This window comes from Littorina saxatilis, linkage group LG13 (genome assembly GCF_037325665.1).
Source record: "Littorina saxatilis isolate snail1 linkage group LG13, US_GU_Lsax_2.0, whole genome shotgun sequence".
Lineage (NCBI taxonomy): Eukaryota > Metazoa > Mollusca > Gastropoda > Littorinimorpha > Littorinidae > Littorina > Littorina saxatilis.
Window position 1 is genome coordinate 28,232,903 of NC_090257.1, and position 16,729 is coordinate 28,249,631.

At 46.1% G+C, this 16,729-nt stretch overlaps 3 protein-coding genes across 5 annotated transcripts in view; 2 read left to right on the plus strand and 1 right to left on the minus strand.

Moving 5' to 3' along the window:
* Positions 1–16,729, minus strand: part of LOC138945442 (uncharacterized) — a 387,771-nt gene that overhangs the window by 103,825 nt on the left and 267,217 nt on the right. The gene's annotated exons all lie outside the window — the stretch shown is intronic.
* Positions 1–16,729, plus strand: part of LOC138945428 (protein toll-like) — a 41,107-nt gene that overhangs the window by 6,745 nt on the left and 17,633 nt on the right. For 2 of the 3 annotated variants that reach the window (XM_070316857.1, XM_070316858.1), the window contains exons 2-4: positions 237–2,520; positions 5,201–5,337; positions 8,668–8,856. In XM_070316857.1, coding sequence (XP_070172958.1) covers positions 294–2,520; positions 5,201–5,337; positions 8,668–8,856 — 2,553 coding nt within the window. In that variant the 5' untranslated portion in view covers positions 237–293. Of the gene's footprint in view, positions 1–236; positions 2,521–5,200; positions 5,338–8,667; positions 8,857–9,406; positions 10,290–16,729 lie in introns of those variants that run through there. The other variant, XM_070316859.1, reaches the window with a different exon arrangement.
* Positions 10,289–12,471, plus strand: LOC138945429 (protein toll-like). Its single transcript, XM_070316860.1, has one exon. It carries the CDS (start codon positions 10,575–10,577, stop codon positions 11,028–11,030), a length of 456 nt encoding a protein of 151 aa, XP_070172961.1. The 5' UTR covers positions 10,289–10,574; the 3' UTR covers positions 11,031–12,471.

Below are 16,729 nucleotides of genomic sequence, written 5' to 3' on the forward strand. Positions count from 1 at the left end.
TTGCTGTTCAGAATATAACAGCTGTATCGATCATCAACAACCTGATTCTTTATTCGATATTTCTTCTTTCAAAATTCCTGTCAGATCAGTGCTTATCAGTGCTTATAAGCCGGGGCAAAACACGCTTCAATCTTTCCGCAATATAATTATGAAACAGCAATTTTATATACAGTGTTTACTAACATCTTTGTAGACATAATCATGTGACTACAATTTTTCCTTTTTTTGTCTCGCAGTACTACTGAGCGATGACTTTATCACGACAAGGGAGACAATACTGAGTTTTACGCGACATGGGGCCTGCACGGTTTATGCCCCTTGCCCTGCTCGTCGGGCTTTGGACTTTCTACAGTGAGGCAGACCCATTGCTCACCACAACACAATCTCGGCCCGACGTCACCTTTAACGGCAACACCGCTACAACGGCCACCGTCGACAGCGACAACAGCGGAACTAAAACAGAACCTTGTGGCACGAACATCACACAGCAGAATGACACCATGAATCACACAGAACCTTGCAAGAAGAGCAACACCCCACAGAAGAATTTGACGAACGACTCCACACTAGAAGCCAGTTCCACCAGCACGGAGTTACCGCCCCTGACGAAATGCCGGTACGATTTTCAAGCGGGCACGCGCAACAACCTGTTCTTCAACGCACAGCAGGAAGTGCTACCCATGCTCACCAAGAAGTTCACGATCCACACGGGCCAACCCCGCTGCTACCTGACACGGGACGATTTTGAGAGCAAGCTGAATCAGACCTCGGGAACTGAATCCATCGTCATGTTCCTCCTGGGCTGTCTGGACAAAGGAGTGACACAGGTCGTGCTGCGGGAAGATGTGGGAAACTCAGTCTCGAATTCCCACGGTCGTCCCGGGACACCCGCTTCCACAACACACCCTGAGGTGGCCCAAGCAGGGACTCATCACACGCCACCCTCTCAAAACGGGAGCCAGCCAGCGAACGAGACTGGGTCGGGGAAAAGATACTACCACAACTACATCTCCTACTTCCAGAGCTCGCAATGCAGGCTGAGCATGAGTGTAGTGGAGATGATCGCCAACATGACGCACCTCAATGTTCTCACCTTGCTCGGTGACCGGGCCTGGGACCTTAGGGAGCTTGAGACCACCCCCCGCCTGTGTGACGCCTTCAGAGCAGTTAAGGCTTTCTCCATCATGGGCGACTGGTCCGCGCCGTCCTACCTCCACCACCTGGCGCGCTGCACGGGCAAGTTGGACAATGTGGTGGAGATGGTGCTCAGCAACGTCAGCTTGCCCGTATTGCCCGACTTCCTAGCCACCTCTGTGCCCAACCTGCGTGCCCTGGAGCTAAGCGACAACAAGCTGACGGCGCCTGTTGTCTTCCCCTGGCCCGACGGCTTCGCGGAGCTGCCCAGGAACCTGTCGCGGACCTTCCAGTTCAACGACCTGTACAACTTCAGGGGCTCGTTCGACATGCCGCCCCACCTGTTCCGCAGGCTGCTGATACTGGACGGCAACAACATTACCAACCTGACCCGCTTCCAGTTCACCAGCGTCTTCCAGTTCATCTCGCTGCAGCGGAACGGACTGAGGGAGATCGCGGAGGACGTGTTCGACCTCGTGCCGGGCGTGCAGTTCCTCAGCCTGGCTCACAACCGGCTGACGTCCCTGCCCGCTAAGCTCTTCTTCAAGCTGACGGCGCTGAGGAAGCTGGACCTCCAGGGGAATCTGCTGAAGGCTCTTCCAGACAACATCTTCAGGAACGTGAGGCGGCTGGACAAGCTGAACGTGGACAGGAACGCGCTGGAGATACTGCAGGACGGACTGTTCACCAGCCTTGAGCAGCTGACGGAGCTACGGCTGAAGAACAACAGCATCCGGCGCTTTGACCACGGCGCGCTCAGCATGATGATGGTCAAGCTTAAGCTGCTGGAGCTGCAGCACAACCCGCTGACCACCTTCCCCGTCATTGTGCTGGAGCTGCGAGGCCTGGTGCACACCAACCTGGAGTACACGGACATCCAGGTCTTGGACTTTGTCCACATCAGCCAGCGCACCTCCCTTCCCCGCCTGGCCGAAGCTCTCAAGAACCCCACCACGGGGGGTTTCGCGGACATGTTCAAGACCCCGACGTCGCAGCGCGTGATCTCTCTGCGCTTCAGCAAGCTGCGCTCTGTGGTGCTATACAACGCGACCCGCGAGACTCTGCCCATCTTCATGTTGGTCATCAAGCACTTCACCATCCTCATGGAGGGCGCGCACCTCGCCTGTGACTGCAACATCCTCAACGTCACTCGCCAGCTAAAGGAGTGGAAGGCGGAGGGAAAGCTGACGGGGACCGAGGAGTGCCTGGAGGGATGGACCTGCGCTTGGCCTTCTGAGCTTTGGGGGAAGCGCGTCGCGAGTCTGGAGGACGATCAGACTTACTGCCCCTTGGAGGAGGAGGCTGGAACTACGTCATGCCCGGAAGGATGCGCGTGCTATGTGCGCACAAACGTTGAGACTGTCATAGTGGATTGCAAACACACAGGTTTGTATGATTTGTTTCTGTTCTTTTGGAGTGTTGACAGTTTTTTGAAAAAGTGAATGAAAACATGGATCTTACACACGTATATTTCTCTCATTACCTGTCTTACCTGTGTTCATTTTGTTATCTCTTTGTCTCTCTCTGTCTCTGTCTCTTTGTCTCTGTCTCTCTCTCTGATTGTGTGTGAGTTCTTTTCTCTCTACGTCTGTCTGCGTGCCCGTCTCTCTTCGTAACATGTGCCTTTCCGTCTGAGAAAACGGTTGGTTGATGAATTCGTCGGTCATTACAGCGTGGGATACCCTTTTTTCGGGGAAGTGAAACAAGTCGCGTAAGGCGAAAATACAACATTTAGTCAAGTAGCTGTCGAACTCACAGAATGAAACTGAACGCAATGCCATTTTTCAGCAAGACCGTATACTCGTAGCATCGTCAGTCCACCGCTCATGGCAAAGGCAGTGAAATTGACAAGAAGAGCGCGGTAGTAGTTGCGCTAAGAAGGATAGCACGCTTTTCTGTACCTCTCTTTGTTTTAACTTTCTGAGCGTGTTTTTAATCCAAACATATCATATCTATATGTGTTTGGAATCAGGAACCGACAAGGAATAAGATGAAAGTGTTCTTAAATTGATTTCGACAATTTAATTTTGATAATAATTTTTATATATTTAATTTTCAGAGCTTGTTTTTAATCCAAATATAACATATTTATATGTTTTTGGAATCAGAAAATGATGGAGAATAAGATGAACGTAAATTTGGATCGTTTTATAAATTTTTTTTTTTTTTTTTTACAATTTTCAGATTTTTAATGACCAAAGTCATTAATTAATTTTTAAGCCACCAAGCTGAAATGCAATACCGAAGTCCGGGCTTCGTCGAAGATTACTTGACCAAAATTTCAACCAATTTGGTTGAAAAATGAGAGCGTGACAGTGCCGCCTCAACTTTCACGAAAAGCCGGATATGACGTCATCAAAGACATTTATCAAAAAATGAAAACAATGTTCGGGGATATCAATCCCAGGAACTCTCATGTAAAATTTCATAAAGATCGGTCCAGTAGTTTCATTAAAAATCTGAAAATTGTAAAAAAAAAAAAAATTATAAAACGATCCAAATTTACGTTCATCTTATTCTCCATCATTTGCTGATTCCAAAATCATATAAATATGTTATATTTGGATTAAAAACAAGCTCTGAAAATTAAATATATAAAATTATTATCAAAATTAAATTGTCGAAATCAATTTAAAAACACTTTCATCTTATTCCTTGTCGGTTCCTGATTCCAAAAACATATAGATATGATATGTTTGGATTAAAAACACGCTCAGAAAGTTAAAACAAAGAGAGGTACAGAAAAGCGTGCTATCCTTCTTAGCGCAACTACTACCGCGCTCTTCTTGTCAATTTCACAGTGGACTGACGATGCTACGAGTATACGGTCTTGCTGCGTTGGATTGCGTTCAGTTTCATTCTGTGAGTTCGACAGCTACTTGACTAAATGTTGTATTTTCGCCTTACGCGACTTGTTTTACATTTAGTCAAGTTTTGACTAAATGTTTTAAAATAGAGGGGGAATCGAAACGAGGGTCGTGGTGTATGTGTGTGTGTGCGTGCGTGTGTGCGTGCGTGTAGAGCGATTCAGACCAAACTACTGAACCGATCTTTATGAAATTTGACATGAGAGTTTCTGGGATTGATATCCCCGAACGTTTTTTTTAATTTTTTTGATAAATGTCTTTGATGACGTCATATCCGGCTTTTCGTGAAAGTTGAGGCGGCACTGTCACGCTCTCATTTTTCAACCAAATTGGTTGAAATTTTGGTCAAGTAGTCTTCGACGAACCCCGGACTTCGGTATTGCATTTCAGCTTGGTGGCTCAAAAATTAATTAATGACTCTGGTCATTCAAAATCTGAAAATTGTAAAAAAAAAAAAAAAATTATAAAACGATCTAAATTTACGTTCATCATTTGCTGATTCCAAAAACATATAAATATGTTATATTTGGATTAAAAACAAGCTCTGAAAATTAAATATATAAAAATTATTTTCAAAATTAAATAAATTTTCGAAATTAATTTAAAAACACTTTCATCTTATTCCTTGTCGGTTCGTGATTCCAAAAACATATAGATATGTTTGGATTAAAAACACGCTCAGAAAGTTAAAACAAAGAGAGGTACAGAAAAGCGTGCAATCCTTCTCAGCGCAACTACTACCCCGCTCTTCTTGTCAATTTCACTGTCTTTGCCGTGAGCGGTGGACTGACGATGCTAAGAGTATACGGTCTATCTGCGTTGCATTGCGTTCAGTTTCATTCTATGAGTTCGACAGCTACTTGACTAAATGTTGTATTTTCGCCTTACGCGACTTGTTTACATATATATTTGTGATACTGCGACCATCAAGCCCTGATCACCCCCCCCCTCACCCACCCACCCCATGTGTGTTGTAATTGTCCAAGTGTGTTTTGTTTTATGTTTTTGTCCCCTTGTTTAGGGGATGTCCTGTAATGTACAGCATATACATGTACAACAACAAAAAACAAAAAAATAATCCACAAAAAGAGAATACAAAAAATAAAAAAATAAAAAAAAGGAATATTCATGACAATGGAAGGGCGAATCACTGGGAATGTTCACCAATGTTCACAGCGTGTTATGTCTTCTGCCTTCAGGTCTGACTTCCATCCCACCCCGGGTACCCGCCAACACCCGGGAACTTTGGCTGCAAAAAAACAGCATCAAGACGATCCAGAAACTTCCCTACCTGAGGGGCCTTCACTCCCTCCGACTCACAGCCAACAACCTGCAGGTTTGTTTGATTTGTTGTGTTGGATGCGATGGACCTTGGACCTTTTAACATGTCCTTGTCCTCGTCAAGTGTGTGTACGTGAACGAACTTCGTGACGAACACTACAGGTATGTTTGATTTGTTGTGTTGGATGCGATGGACCTTGGACCTTTTAACATGTCCTTGTCCTCGTCAAGTGTGTGTACGTGAACGAACTTCGTGACGAACACTACAGGTTTGTTTGTTTTGTTGTGTTGGATGCGATGGACCTTGGACCTTTTAACATGTCCTTGTCCTCGTCAAGTGTGTGTACGTGAACGAACTTCGTGACGAACACTACAGGTTTGTTTGTTTTGTTGTGTTGGATGCGATGGACCTTGGACCAGTTAACGTGACCTCGTCAAGTGTGTGTACGTGAACGAACTTCGTGACGAACACTACAGGTTTGTTTGTTTTGTTGTGTTGGATGCGATGGACCTTGGACCTTTTAACATGTCCTTGTCCTCGTCAAGTGTGTGTACGTGAACGAACTTCGTGACGAACACTACAGGTTTGTTTGTTTGTTGTGTTGGATGCGATGGACCTTGGACGAGTTAACGTGACCTCGTCAAGTGTGTGGACAACAAACTTCGTCACAAAAAGTATACGTTTTATTCCGGGAAGCCCAACGGACATGATTTTTACCTTTTTGAAAGAGATCAAGAGTTATTTATAAACAGCTATTGTGTTTTAAGCGTAGGAATAACAGCGTAGCTATAGTGGTATTCTGACATAATATTCTGCGAGGAAAACATGTTTTTGTCAGCGACAACTACCCGCATGGTCAATGATTGCTGTAACAGACGACGTTTCAGTGCGCATATCCCTTGCGCATGTACCACCGGAAATCACCGAACATTGAAAATCCCACGGACATGTATTACGGAGAATACGCCAGATAATCAGATGCTTTGCATTACGTCAATTTTTCAGGTTTCATATGACGTCACGCAGCATACTTAACGTACTGTTTGTTGTTCAAAAGGTTGATTTCTGCTGCGGATATTGATTTCGCGAATGGTGTCTGCGGTAAATCTGTGGATGATAAGAGAACACGGATTGCTTCAAAAGAAAGTCAACGATTAAATGTTTCAAACTGGTAACTTCATTTCAACGTTGCATACCATGGACGTTGCATAGGGCAAGGAAAGTTTGCTGATTCAGTGGTTCTTCTTCTTCTTCTTCTTCTTCTTCTTCTTCTTCTTCTTCTTCTTCTTCTTCTTCTTCTTCTTCTATAACCCACCGGACTCTGACATGTAATACAGGATCTTTTCCGTGCGTACTTGGTCTTGAGCTTGCGTGTACACACGAAGGGGGATAGGGCACTAGCAGGTCTGCACATAAGTTGACCTGGGAGATCGGAAAAGCCTCCACCCTTAACCCACCAGGCTGCCAGCCAAATCACGGGAGAGACTAGTGTCTGCTAGTGTGCAGCTACTAGAGTTTGGTAATTAGGTGTGTTGCCTGTCAAAGAATTGGATTTTAACCGGAATGTGTTTCATGTACGCTAAGAACAAATCGGAACAAATTATAGCGTCTGTCGACCAGTCACAGAAGCACACATGTCCAGGTTTGCTAGCACTTCATCCACGACGATGAAACCGGAAGCATTTGTTGTCAATTACTTGTTTGTTGTTGTAAATATAAAGGATATTGGGCAACGACCGTGGAAGTATGGACCGATGATCGAAATAGGGCTTCCCCAAGAATAACCTACTGGGTACGTCAAACCCTTTCGGAGCCGATTGCGACACTGATTAACAAGCATTTCCCAGGCAAAGTCTTCCGCGTATCGCCGCGTGCAATGTGCATTCTTCCCCGCCAGTGTGGTATGAGTGATGTAATTTAAAATGCTTGCAATGTACTGGTGTCTGTGAGTTGAAGGGGATGCAGTTGTTTGCATCCAGCTTTAAACTTTAAAGTCAAACTTCTTCCCGTGAAAACACTCCGTCTCATATCGGGTCAGGCTTTGACGTGGGAAAAGAACATACCTCCACTTGGTCACACACCAAAAATATACACTCTGATGGCTTGCTGTGGTGAGTTGGAATTTTTTAAAAATTCATTAAAAAAATCCGCTGTCAGGCATGAAAATTCTCCGTATTTTCCGTATTTTCCGTATTTTTGAAAAAAATAAACCGTATTTTTTTTATTTTCCGTATTTTTCCGGGTTTTTTTTTTTCCTAGTCATAGTTATAGTAAAATAGTTTTGGGGCCATGTTTGAATCCAATTTTAAGGCTCAGATAGCCCCAGATTGCACCAAATTGCACCCTTGAAAAAAAATTTCCGGGGGGGCATGCCCCCGGACCCCCCTAGAAGTCTTGGCGCTTCGCGCCTGCGAAACTTGGCGCTACGCGCCTTCGAATTTTGTTTTCAGTATTTTTTTTTTCTCAGTTTTCATGCCTGGCTGTGCACAGAGAACACACATGCTGTTGATTGTTGGTATGTGACTAAGTGGAGGGATGGGGCGGGGATATAGCTCAGTTGGTAGCGCGCTGGATTTGTATTCAGTTGGCCGCTGTCAGCTTGAGTTCGATCCCAGGTTCGGCGGAAATTTATTTCACAGAGTCAACTTTGTGTGCAGACTCTCTTCGGTGTCCGAACCTCCCCCCGTGTACACTACATTGGGTGTGCACGTTAAAGATCCCACGATTGACAAAAGGGTCTTTCCTGGCAAAATTGCTTAGGCACAGTTAATAATTGTCTACCTATACCCGTGTGACTTGGAATAATAGGCCGTGAAAGGTAAATATGCGCCGAAATGGCTGCAATCTACTGGCCGTATAAAATTTCATCTCACACGGCATCACTGCAGAGCGCCTAGAACTGTACCCACGGAATATGCGCGATATAAGACTCATTGATTGATTGATTGATTGATTATGTAAAAAAAAAAAAAAAAAAAAAAAAAAACCCAACCCAGGCCAGATCTAAAATCGTGATTCAAACTGGGGAGGAGTATGCATTTATACTGTCATCTTCCTTTTATGTCTTTCATTTAATTTAATTTAATTTAATTTAATGTATTATCCCAATGCAGGGAAATTCGGGTCGCTTCCTCTCAGTGGAAAGCTAGCAGCAACAAACAAGAGGTGCGCTACACAGATGTGTGCGCGTGTAGGTGTAGCCTAATCAGCATCCTGCACTAATGACATGGGGGTGGGACATGGATACCGTCTCTGGGTCTTCACATACAGTTGACCCGTGTCCGTCCCGGCCGGGAGTCGAACCTGTGGCCCTAGGATCACAAGTTAAGTGCTCTACCAACATAACGCTTTGTGATACATATTTGTGGACACTCTGTGTTGCAGGAGCTACCAGCGGACGTCGTGACCTTCATGCCACAGCTGCGCGTGCTGCACGTGGATGACAACTGGCTGACGTCACTAGCTCCTGCTCTGGCCCGGCTCAGGCAGCTGCAGTCTGTCCGTGTGGCCGGCAACCCCATCCGTTGCGACTGTCACACGCTGTGGCTCAAGGGCTGGCTGCTTACACACCAGGTCAGGAACTTAATGACACCAGATTAGATTGCAAGATTTACATTTTGACAGATGATTTTCTCTCTCTGTCTCTGTCTCTGTCAGTCTGTCTGTCTCTCTGTCTTTGTCGGGATTTCGACAGATGATTCTCTCTCTCTCACGTCTCTCTGTCTCTGTCTGTCTGTCTGTCTGTCTGTCTGTCTGTCTGTCTGTCCGTTTGTCCGTCTGTCTGTCTGTCTGTCGGTCTGTGTCTGTCTCTCTCTCTCTGTCTGTCTCTGTCTCTGTCTCTCTCTCTCTCTCTCTCTCTCTCTCTCCATTTCTCTTATTGCCCCCTCAATTTTGATATTCATTTCTATTTGCCATGGTGCATCATGAGCTATGGCCTGAAATAAACAATTCCTGATCCTGAGTCCCTCCTTTATCTCCTATGTTGTTCACATCCCCTGTTTTTTTCATTTCTCTCTCTATCTCTCTCTCTCTCCCTCTTTCTCTCTGCAGCTCTCTCTGTGTCTACCCCTCCTCTCTCTCAGTGTTCGTTGTTCACATCCCCTGCTTTTTATTTCACCTACAGACAGAAGCGGAGGACTGGAACATCATTAAGTGCAGCACTGAGGAGTCAGACGGCCGTTTCTTCACCATGGTTCCTGACAGGGAGTTCGTCTGCAAGTCGTCCGCTTCCCTGGGTGAACTGGCCGCCCCCATAGCCGTCCCCCTCCTTTTCGCTTTCCTCCTTTTCACCCTGGCTGTCATCGCCTTCATCCAACGCCGCCGCCTCAAAGTCCTACTCTACATTCACACGGGTATGCATCCATTCGACACCGACCCGCCCGACCACCGGACCCTCTATGACGTCAGCGTGTGCTGTGATGTCACGGCGTGTGCCTGGGTGCTGCGTCACCTGATCGAGGAGCTGGAGGAGGGCGGGAGGTACAAGGTGTTCTTCTACAGCCGCGACGCCTTCGTGGGCTTCACGACGTCGGAGAACGTCAGGCACTGCGTGAAGAACAGCAAGCGTCTGGTGGTGGTGTTGGGCAAGGCCTGGGAGGACAGCGACCTCCTCGTCACCGCCACGAAAGAAGGCCTCAGCAAGTGCCAGAAGGAGATGGTCCACTTCATGACGGTGGTGGTCCACAACTTTTCCGCCAAGGACATCACCAACAAGCACGTGCAGCAGTACATCCAACGGGGCCGCTACATCACTACAGAGGATAAGCACTTCACCAAGAAGCTCCTCTACGAAATGCCGCACCTCCGGGCATCGGAGAAGAAGAAGCAGAAAGACCCGGAGAAAGCAACGAAAGAGACAGGCAAGGGCAAGAAAGACGATACGCCGGAGGGTCCTGAGCCCGTGGCTTTGTACGACATTGTTGCCACCGTGGAGAACGAACAGAACGATTTCATGGAACAGAACTCTTTAGCTCAGCATAACAAGTCTCAAAGCGGGACATAGCCCTGCTTTCGACAGACAGCTGTCAATCAGCGATCTTCAGCTGAATCTGAAGAACAGCCAGGTAACATCTCACACAGGCCAGGACACATCTTACACAATTCAGGACAGATCCAACGCTAACCAGCTCGTTGCTCCTAAAATTATTACTCTGAGACTGGGAAGCGAGCACCCTTCTGTCATAAGCGACGACCTCTTTGGCGACGATGCTGACAACCGAAATGCAGGAGACAGCGATGCTGGTAAGGACATCGTGCATCTTGTTGCAAACAACCCGGTGTTTGACAAACAGATGAGCGTCGAGTCTCAAGCCAGTAGACAGCGCAGATCGGTGTTTGTATGGTACGCGGACAGAGACCTGCCTTTCACTCTGAAGAATATTGTGGAGCCCCTGGAGAAGCGAGGTCACGCCTGTATCCTGCAGGACAGGGATTTCCCTCCGGGTGCCGCCATCCAAGAGAACATCGTGCACGCGGCGGAATCCTGCACGCGCAGCATCTTCGTGCTGTCAGACCACACGCCGAAAAACGAGTGGTTCACCTTCGTCTTCCACGTGACCTTTGACCGCCAGATGCAGTCACGTGACCACCGCGTGGCGCTGGTAACGCACGAGGACATTGACGTCACGAAGTTCGTGGAGGATATCCAGCAAGTGTTGAAAACGTCAGCACTCTTGGCTGAGAATGATCCGTGGTTTGCGAAGAGATTAAGGCAGTTCATCAACTTTGACGGTTATGAGATCTGTTAACAGACAGCAGGTTGTCAGACGGATATTTCTTGTATTTAACCGGTTCTTATTTGAAATTACCGAAAAAGGAATTCTGAATGGTGAGTCCTACTGAAACAGTTGTCGTATATCACAGTTGGCTCGCTACAATAAAGCGGCAGTCACGTTAAACAACACTGTGTGGTATGGGATATTTCTTGTATTTTACCAGTTCTTATGTGAAAATACCAAAAAAAGGATCCGTCAAATGGTCAGTCCTATTGGTACAGTTGTCGTATTTCACAGTGGTCGTATTTCACAGTTGGCGTATTTCACAGTTGTCGCATTTCACAGTTGTTGTATTTCACAGTGGTCGTATTTCACAGTTGGCGTATTTCACAGTGGTCGTATTTCACAGTTGGCGTATTTCACAGTGGTCGTATTTCACAGTGGTCGTATTTCACAGTTGTCGTATTTCACAGTGGTCGTATTTCACAGTTGGCGTATTTCACAGTGGTCGTATTTCACAGTGGTCGTATTTCACAGTTGTTGTATTTCACAGTGGTCGTATTTCACAGTGGTCGTATTTCACAGTTGTTGTATTTCACAGTGGTCGTATATCACAGTTGTCGTATTTCACAGTGGTCGTATTTCACACCGGTCGTATTTCACAGTTGTCGTAATTCACAGTGGTCGTATTTCACAGTTGGCGTATTTCACAGTGGTCGTATTTCACAGTGGTCGTATTTCACAATTGTCGTATTTCAAAGTTGTCGTAATAGTATAAAGCGGCATGTCACGTTTATTAACACTGTTTATTGTGCCTGATCGTCCTGGCCAAGTGACGGGTGTTTTCATTTCTTTTGGGTCAGACTTGTTTACAAAACACTAAGGGCCATCACTGAGTATTCGATATTTGGTATACTCTATTGGTTTAAACAAGACTTTATTCAATGCTTTGATTGCCAGCGGTTATCAAACCGGGACTCGTGTGGTTATCAGCACGGAACCCGTGTTTCAAAGCATGGCTCCCTGGGTTGATGGTGCACTTATTTTCTCACTACCAAAATGATGACAATAAAGGTATTTGGCAAGCACATATGCATAGACATTAGAAGATGTTTGGTGGTTTGTTGACAGACAAGCTTTTTTGTCGGTCCTCGGGGGGGCATATCGACTTTTGTTTCATATTTATTGACCGTGGCCTTTGGCCTTGGTCAATAAATATGAAACAAAAGACGATATGCTCCCCCGAGGACCGACAAAAAAGCTGGTCTGTCAACAACCCATCAAACATCTTATAATGTCTATGCATAATTATGTGCTTGCCAAATATCAAACTGAGTGTGTGTGTTTGTGTGTGTGTGTGTGTGTGTGAGTGTGCGTGTGCGTGTGTGTGTGTGTGTGTGTGTGTGTGTGTGTGTGTGTGTGTGTGAGTGTGTGTGTGTGTGTGCGTGTGTGTGTGTGTGGGTGGGGTTGTTGTGTTTGTGAGCGAGTGCGTGTGGGGGGGGGGGGGTTGTTGGTGTGTGTGTGTGTGTGCGGGTGTGTGTACGTACGTGTGTGTGTGTGTGTGTTAGTGGTTGTTGTTTGTGTGCTTGTAAGTGCGCGTGTGAGTGTGTAAGTGTGTGTTTGTGTGTGTGTGGGGGGGTTGTGTGTGTGGGGGGGGGTGTGTGTGGGGGGGTGTGTGTGTGTGGGGGGTGTAGTGTGTGTGTGTATGTTAGTGTGTGTTTGTGTGTGTATGTTAATGTGTGTGCGTGCGTGTGTATGCGTTTGTGTTTATGTGTGTGTGTGTGTATGTGTGCAGTGTACTTGCGTGCGTGCGTGCGCGTGTGTGTGATTTCTTACGAAACTTCACTACCCTTTTTCAGTAAAAAATACATCTGTCTAGAATGTTGTTGTTTTTCTTTTATGATTATCATTATTGGTGTTTTTGACAAAATATGTCTGAAATTATATTGAGCTGACTCCTCACGTGACCATGTTTTAAGCATTAATCAATTAAAGTTGATCAACATATGTATGTTTTAACCAGAATTCTCGCATGTATATATTGTGTGTGTATGAGTGTGCGTATGCGTGTTTGTGTGTGTGTGTGTGTGTGTGTGTGTGCGAGTGTGTGTGTGTGTGTGCGTGTGTGTGTGTGCGTGTGTGTGTGAGTGTGTGTGTATGTGAGTGTGAGTGTGCGTGTGTGTGTGTGTGTGTGTGTGTGTGTGTGTGTGTGCGAGTGTTAATGTGTGTTTGTGTGTGTGTGTGTGTGTGTACGAGCGTGTGCGTGTGTGTGTGTGTGTGTGTGTGTGTTTACTCGCTCTCTCCTTTATTTACCTCCATAATTATACGCAGCAGAAACTGGTCGGCATTGTTTGAAATCACAGTGCAAGTATATACTGAGCGCGAAATCAAAGTGCAGTATTTGTTCGTTGAAAATGCAATAGTTGTTAACAAATAGAGTTACGGAAGGGAGACATACACGATACTCCAAGCGTTTTGCAAATATAAGCAGGCTTTTTCATTTACCAAAGTTATTGACTTATGATACAGGTTTGAACCAAACCCACATGTTAAATAGGATGTTATATTCTCGATACTGTTCTGCAAGCTTCAGAGTTAACGTGGCAATACTTGAGGCAGTCATTCTGTCATTATTTGGATCATAGGAGTTCCAGGTTTACAATGGTTACCTCTGTTTGTCAGTTCATTCGGCTACTGCTTGTGTACTTGGGAGCAAAAGAAACTGTGGTTGTTACCGAAAATGCTTCCCTACGCGAAGGTGAATATTGAAAACGAAATTTCACATTCATCCCTACATAACAGTTCCTTTCTAGAAATGCTGATTTGTAAATGGTGAACACCCCCCCTCCCAGACAGCTGTAACGTTCTTGAAAATTACTGGTGATTTTTTTATTTCAGATAAATGTTCCGTTCTCTAAATGTTGATTATTTCAACCGTAGAACTGTTCCGTTCTTGAAATGCTGATTTTTATTTCAGATTTTTTGTTTGTTTGTTTGCTTAACGCCCAGCCGACCACGAAGGGCCATATGTTGCACCACACTTTGAAGTAATCCCACACTTTGAAGTAAATTACTTCAAAGTGTGGGGATGTGCCCCACACTTTGAAGTAAACCCATTTTTTACTTCAAAGTGTGGGATTTTTGCATCGCCTGTTTGAGCCTGATGATTTTGTCCAAAAAAATGGCAAAGTCTTTTGGATGAGTGAACAGAAAAAGTGAGCGAGCCAAGAAACATAGTGATGTTTGTTATCAGGCTTTAAGCAATGTCCCATTGTTGAGTGTGACGAAAACTCGTGGTGACGATTTTAAAACATGTCGGGTCATGCGGAGACTATCTGGGAACAATGGCTAATTCGGCACGATTTTACAAGCATGGGCTCACTGTAAAAAGCCCCCCCCTACGACATTTCTCCACAAAATGTCCCTACTGTCATAATTTCCCTCCAAATGTCCGCAACTGCGATAATTTCCCGCCAAATATTTCAACTGCGACAACTCCCCGCCAGATGTCCCAGCTACGATAATTCCCACCAAAATGTCCCCACTACGACATTTCCCCGCAAAATGGCCTCCACCGCGACAATTCCCCGCCAAACTGTCCATCTACGACGATTCGTCGCCAAATGTCCCCACTACGACAATTCCCCGCATAGTGTCCCCCACTGCGACAATTCCCCGCCAAATGTCCCCACTACGCCAAACTCCCTGGAAAAGGTCCCCACTGCGACAATTCCCCGCCAAACAGCCCCACTACGACAATTCCCCGCCAAATGTCCCCATTACGCCAATTCTCCCTGGAAAATGTCCCTACTACGACAATTCCCCGCCAAACCGACCCACTACGACAATTCCCCGCCTAGTGTCCCCCAATGCGACAATTCCCCGCCAAATGTCCCAACTACGACAAATCCCCGCCTAGTGTCCCCCACTGCGACAATTCCCCACCAAATGTCCCCACTACGCCAATTCTCCCTGGAAAATGTCCTCACTGCGACAATTCCCCGCCAAACGGCCCCACTACGACAATTCCCCGCCAAATGTCCCCACTACGCCAATTCTCCCTGGAAAATGTCCTCACTGCGACAATTCCCCGCCAAACTGACCCACTGCGACAATTCCCCGCCTAGTGTCCCCCAATGTGACAATTCCTCGCCAAACTGACCCACTGCGACAATTCCCCGCCTAGTGTCCCCCACTTCGACAATTCCCCGCCTATTGTCCCCCACTGCGACAATTCCCCGCCAAAGTTCCCCACTACGCCAATTCTCCCTGGAAAATGTCCCTACTGCGACAATTTCCCGCCTGGTGTCCTCCACTGCGACAATTCCTCGCCTAGTGACCCCTACTGCGACAATTCCCCGCCAAATGTCCCCACTACAACACTTCCCCAGATAGTCTCCGCGTGACCCCACATGTTCTAAAATCGTCACCACGTGTTTTCGTCACACTCAACAATAGGTCATTGCTTTGGGTTGATAATAAACATCACTGTGTTTCTTGGCTCGCTCACTTTTTCTGTTCACTCATCCAAAAGACTTTGCCATTTTTTTGGACAAAATCATCAGGCTCAAACAGGCGATGCAAAAGTCCCACGCTTTGAAGTAAGTTACTTCAAAGTGTGGGAAGATCCCCCCACACTTTGAAGTAAAAACTGAGTTTACTTCAAAGTGTGGGAAGATCCCCCCACACTTTGAAGTAAAAAATGGGTTTACTTCAAAGTGTGGGGCACATCCCCACACTTTGAAGTAATTTACTTCAAAGTGTGGGATTACTTCAAAGTGTGGTGCAACAGCCATATCAGGGCGGTGCTGCTTTGACATATAACGTGCGCCACACACAAGACAGAAGTCGCAGCACAGGCTTCATGTCTCACCCAGTCACTTTATTCTGACACCGGACCAACCAGTCCTAGCACTAACTCCATAATGCCAGACGCCAGGCGGAGCAGCCACTAGATTGCCAATTTTAAAGTCTTATGTATGACCCGGCCGCGACCCGGCCGGGGTTCGAACCCACGACCTCCCTATCACGGGGCGGACGCCTTACCTCTAGGCGAACCGTGCCGGTTTTATTTCAGACAAGTGTTCCGCTTCTACATGATGATTATTTCAACTAGATAACTGTTACGTTCTCGAAATGTTGATTATTTCGACCAGAGAACTGTTCCGTTGTGGAAATGCTGCCACACACAGGCGTGCAGCACGTGCTGGTCGAAGAAAGTAGATCTGTGTCAGGCGACTGGGTGCATGACGTCATGAGGACAGGCGAGGACAGCTGGCAGCCACTGGTCGTCGTTATGATGTGTTCTGTCACTTGCGTCACTTCTGCTTTGATACAGGTATACCACACTCATCCGCGAACTCCAAAGAAAAACAAACAAACAAAAGAATAAAAACAACAAAACAGATTTAGGAATGACAACGTGGTATTTGGTACTATCTCATGAATCCAAAAATGTATACTAATGTTGTGTTTGAATTGAAAACAAGCTCAAAAACCAAGAACAAACGTTTTATGCAAATTACGTTTATTTGGCTTCTGTTACCAACACAATATGTGTCTGCGCTGTCTTGGCCGCAGGGTTTAATTCGGCCAACCTACAATGTACTAGTCTTGGTGGAAAAATGCAGTGCATTCATTTTCTTTCGGTAATGCCCACAGATTGACTAATGCATTGATTTCGCTTTACGCAACTTGTTTTATTATTGTTAGTTCCTCTACATACTAAATGT

Excerpts from the sequence above, each read along its gene's own strand:
- LOC138945429 (XM_070316860.1), top strand. The coding sequence starts at position 10,575 with ATGAGCGTCGAGTCTCAAGCCAGTAGACAGCGCAGATCGGTGTTTGTA.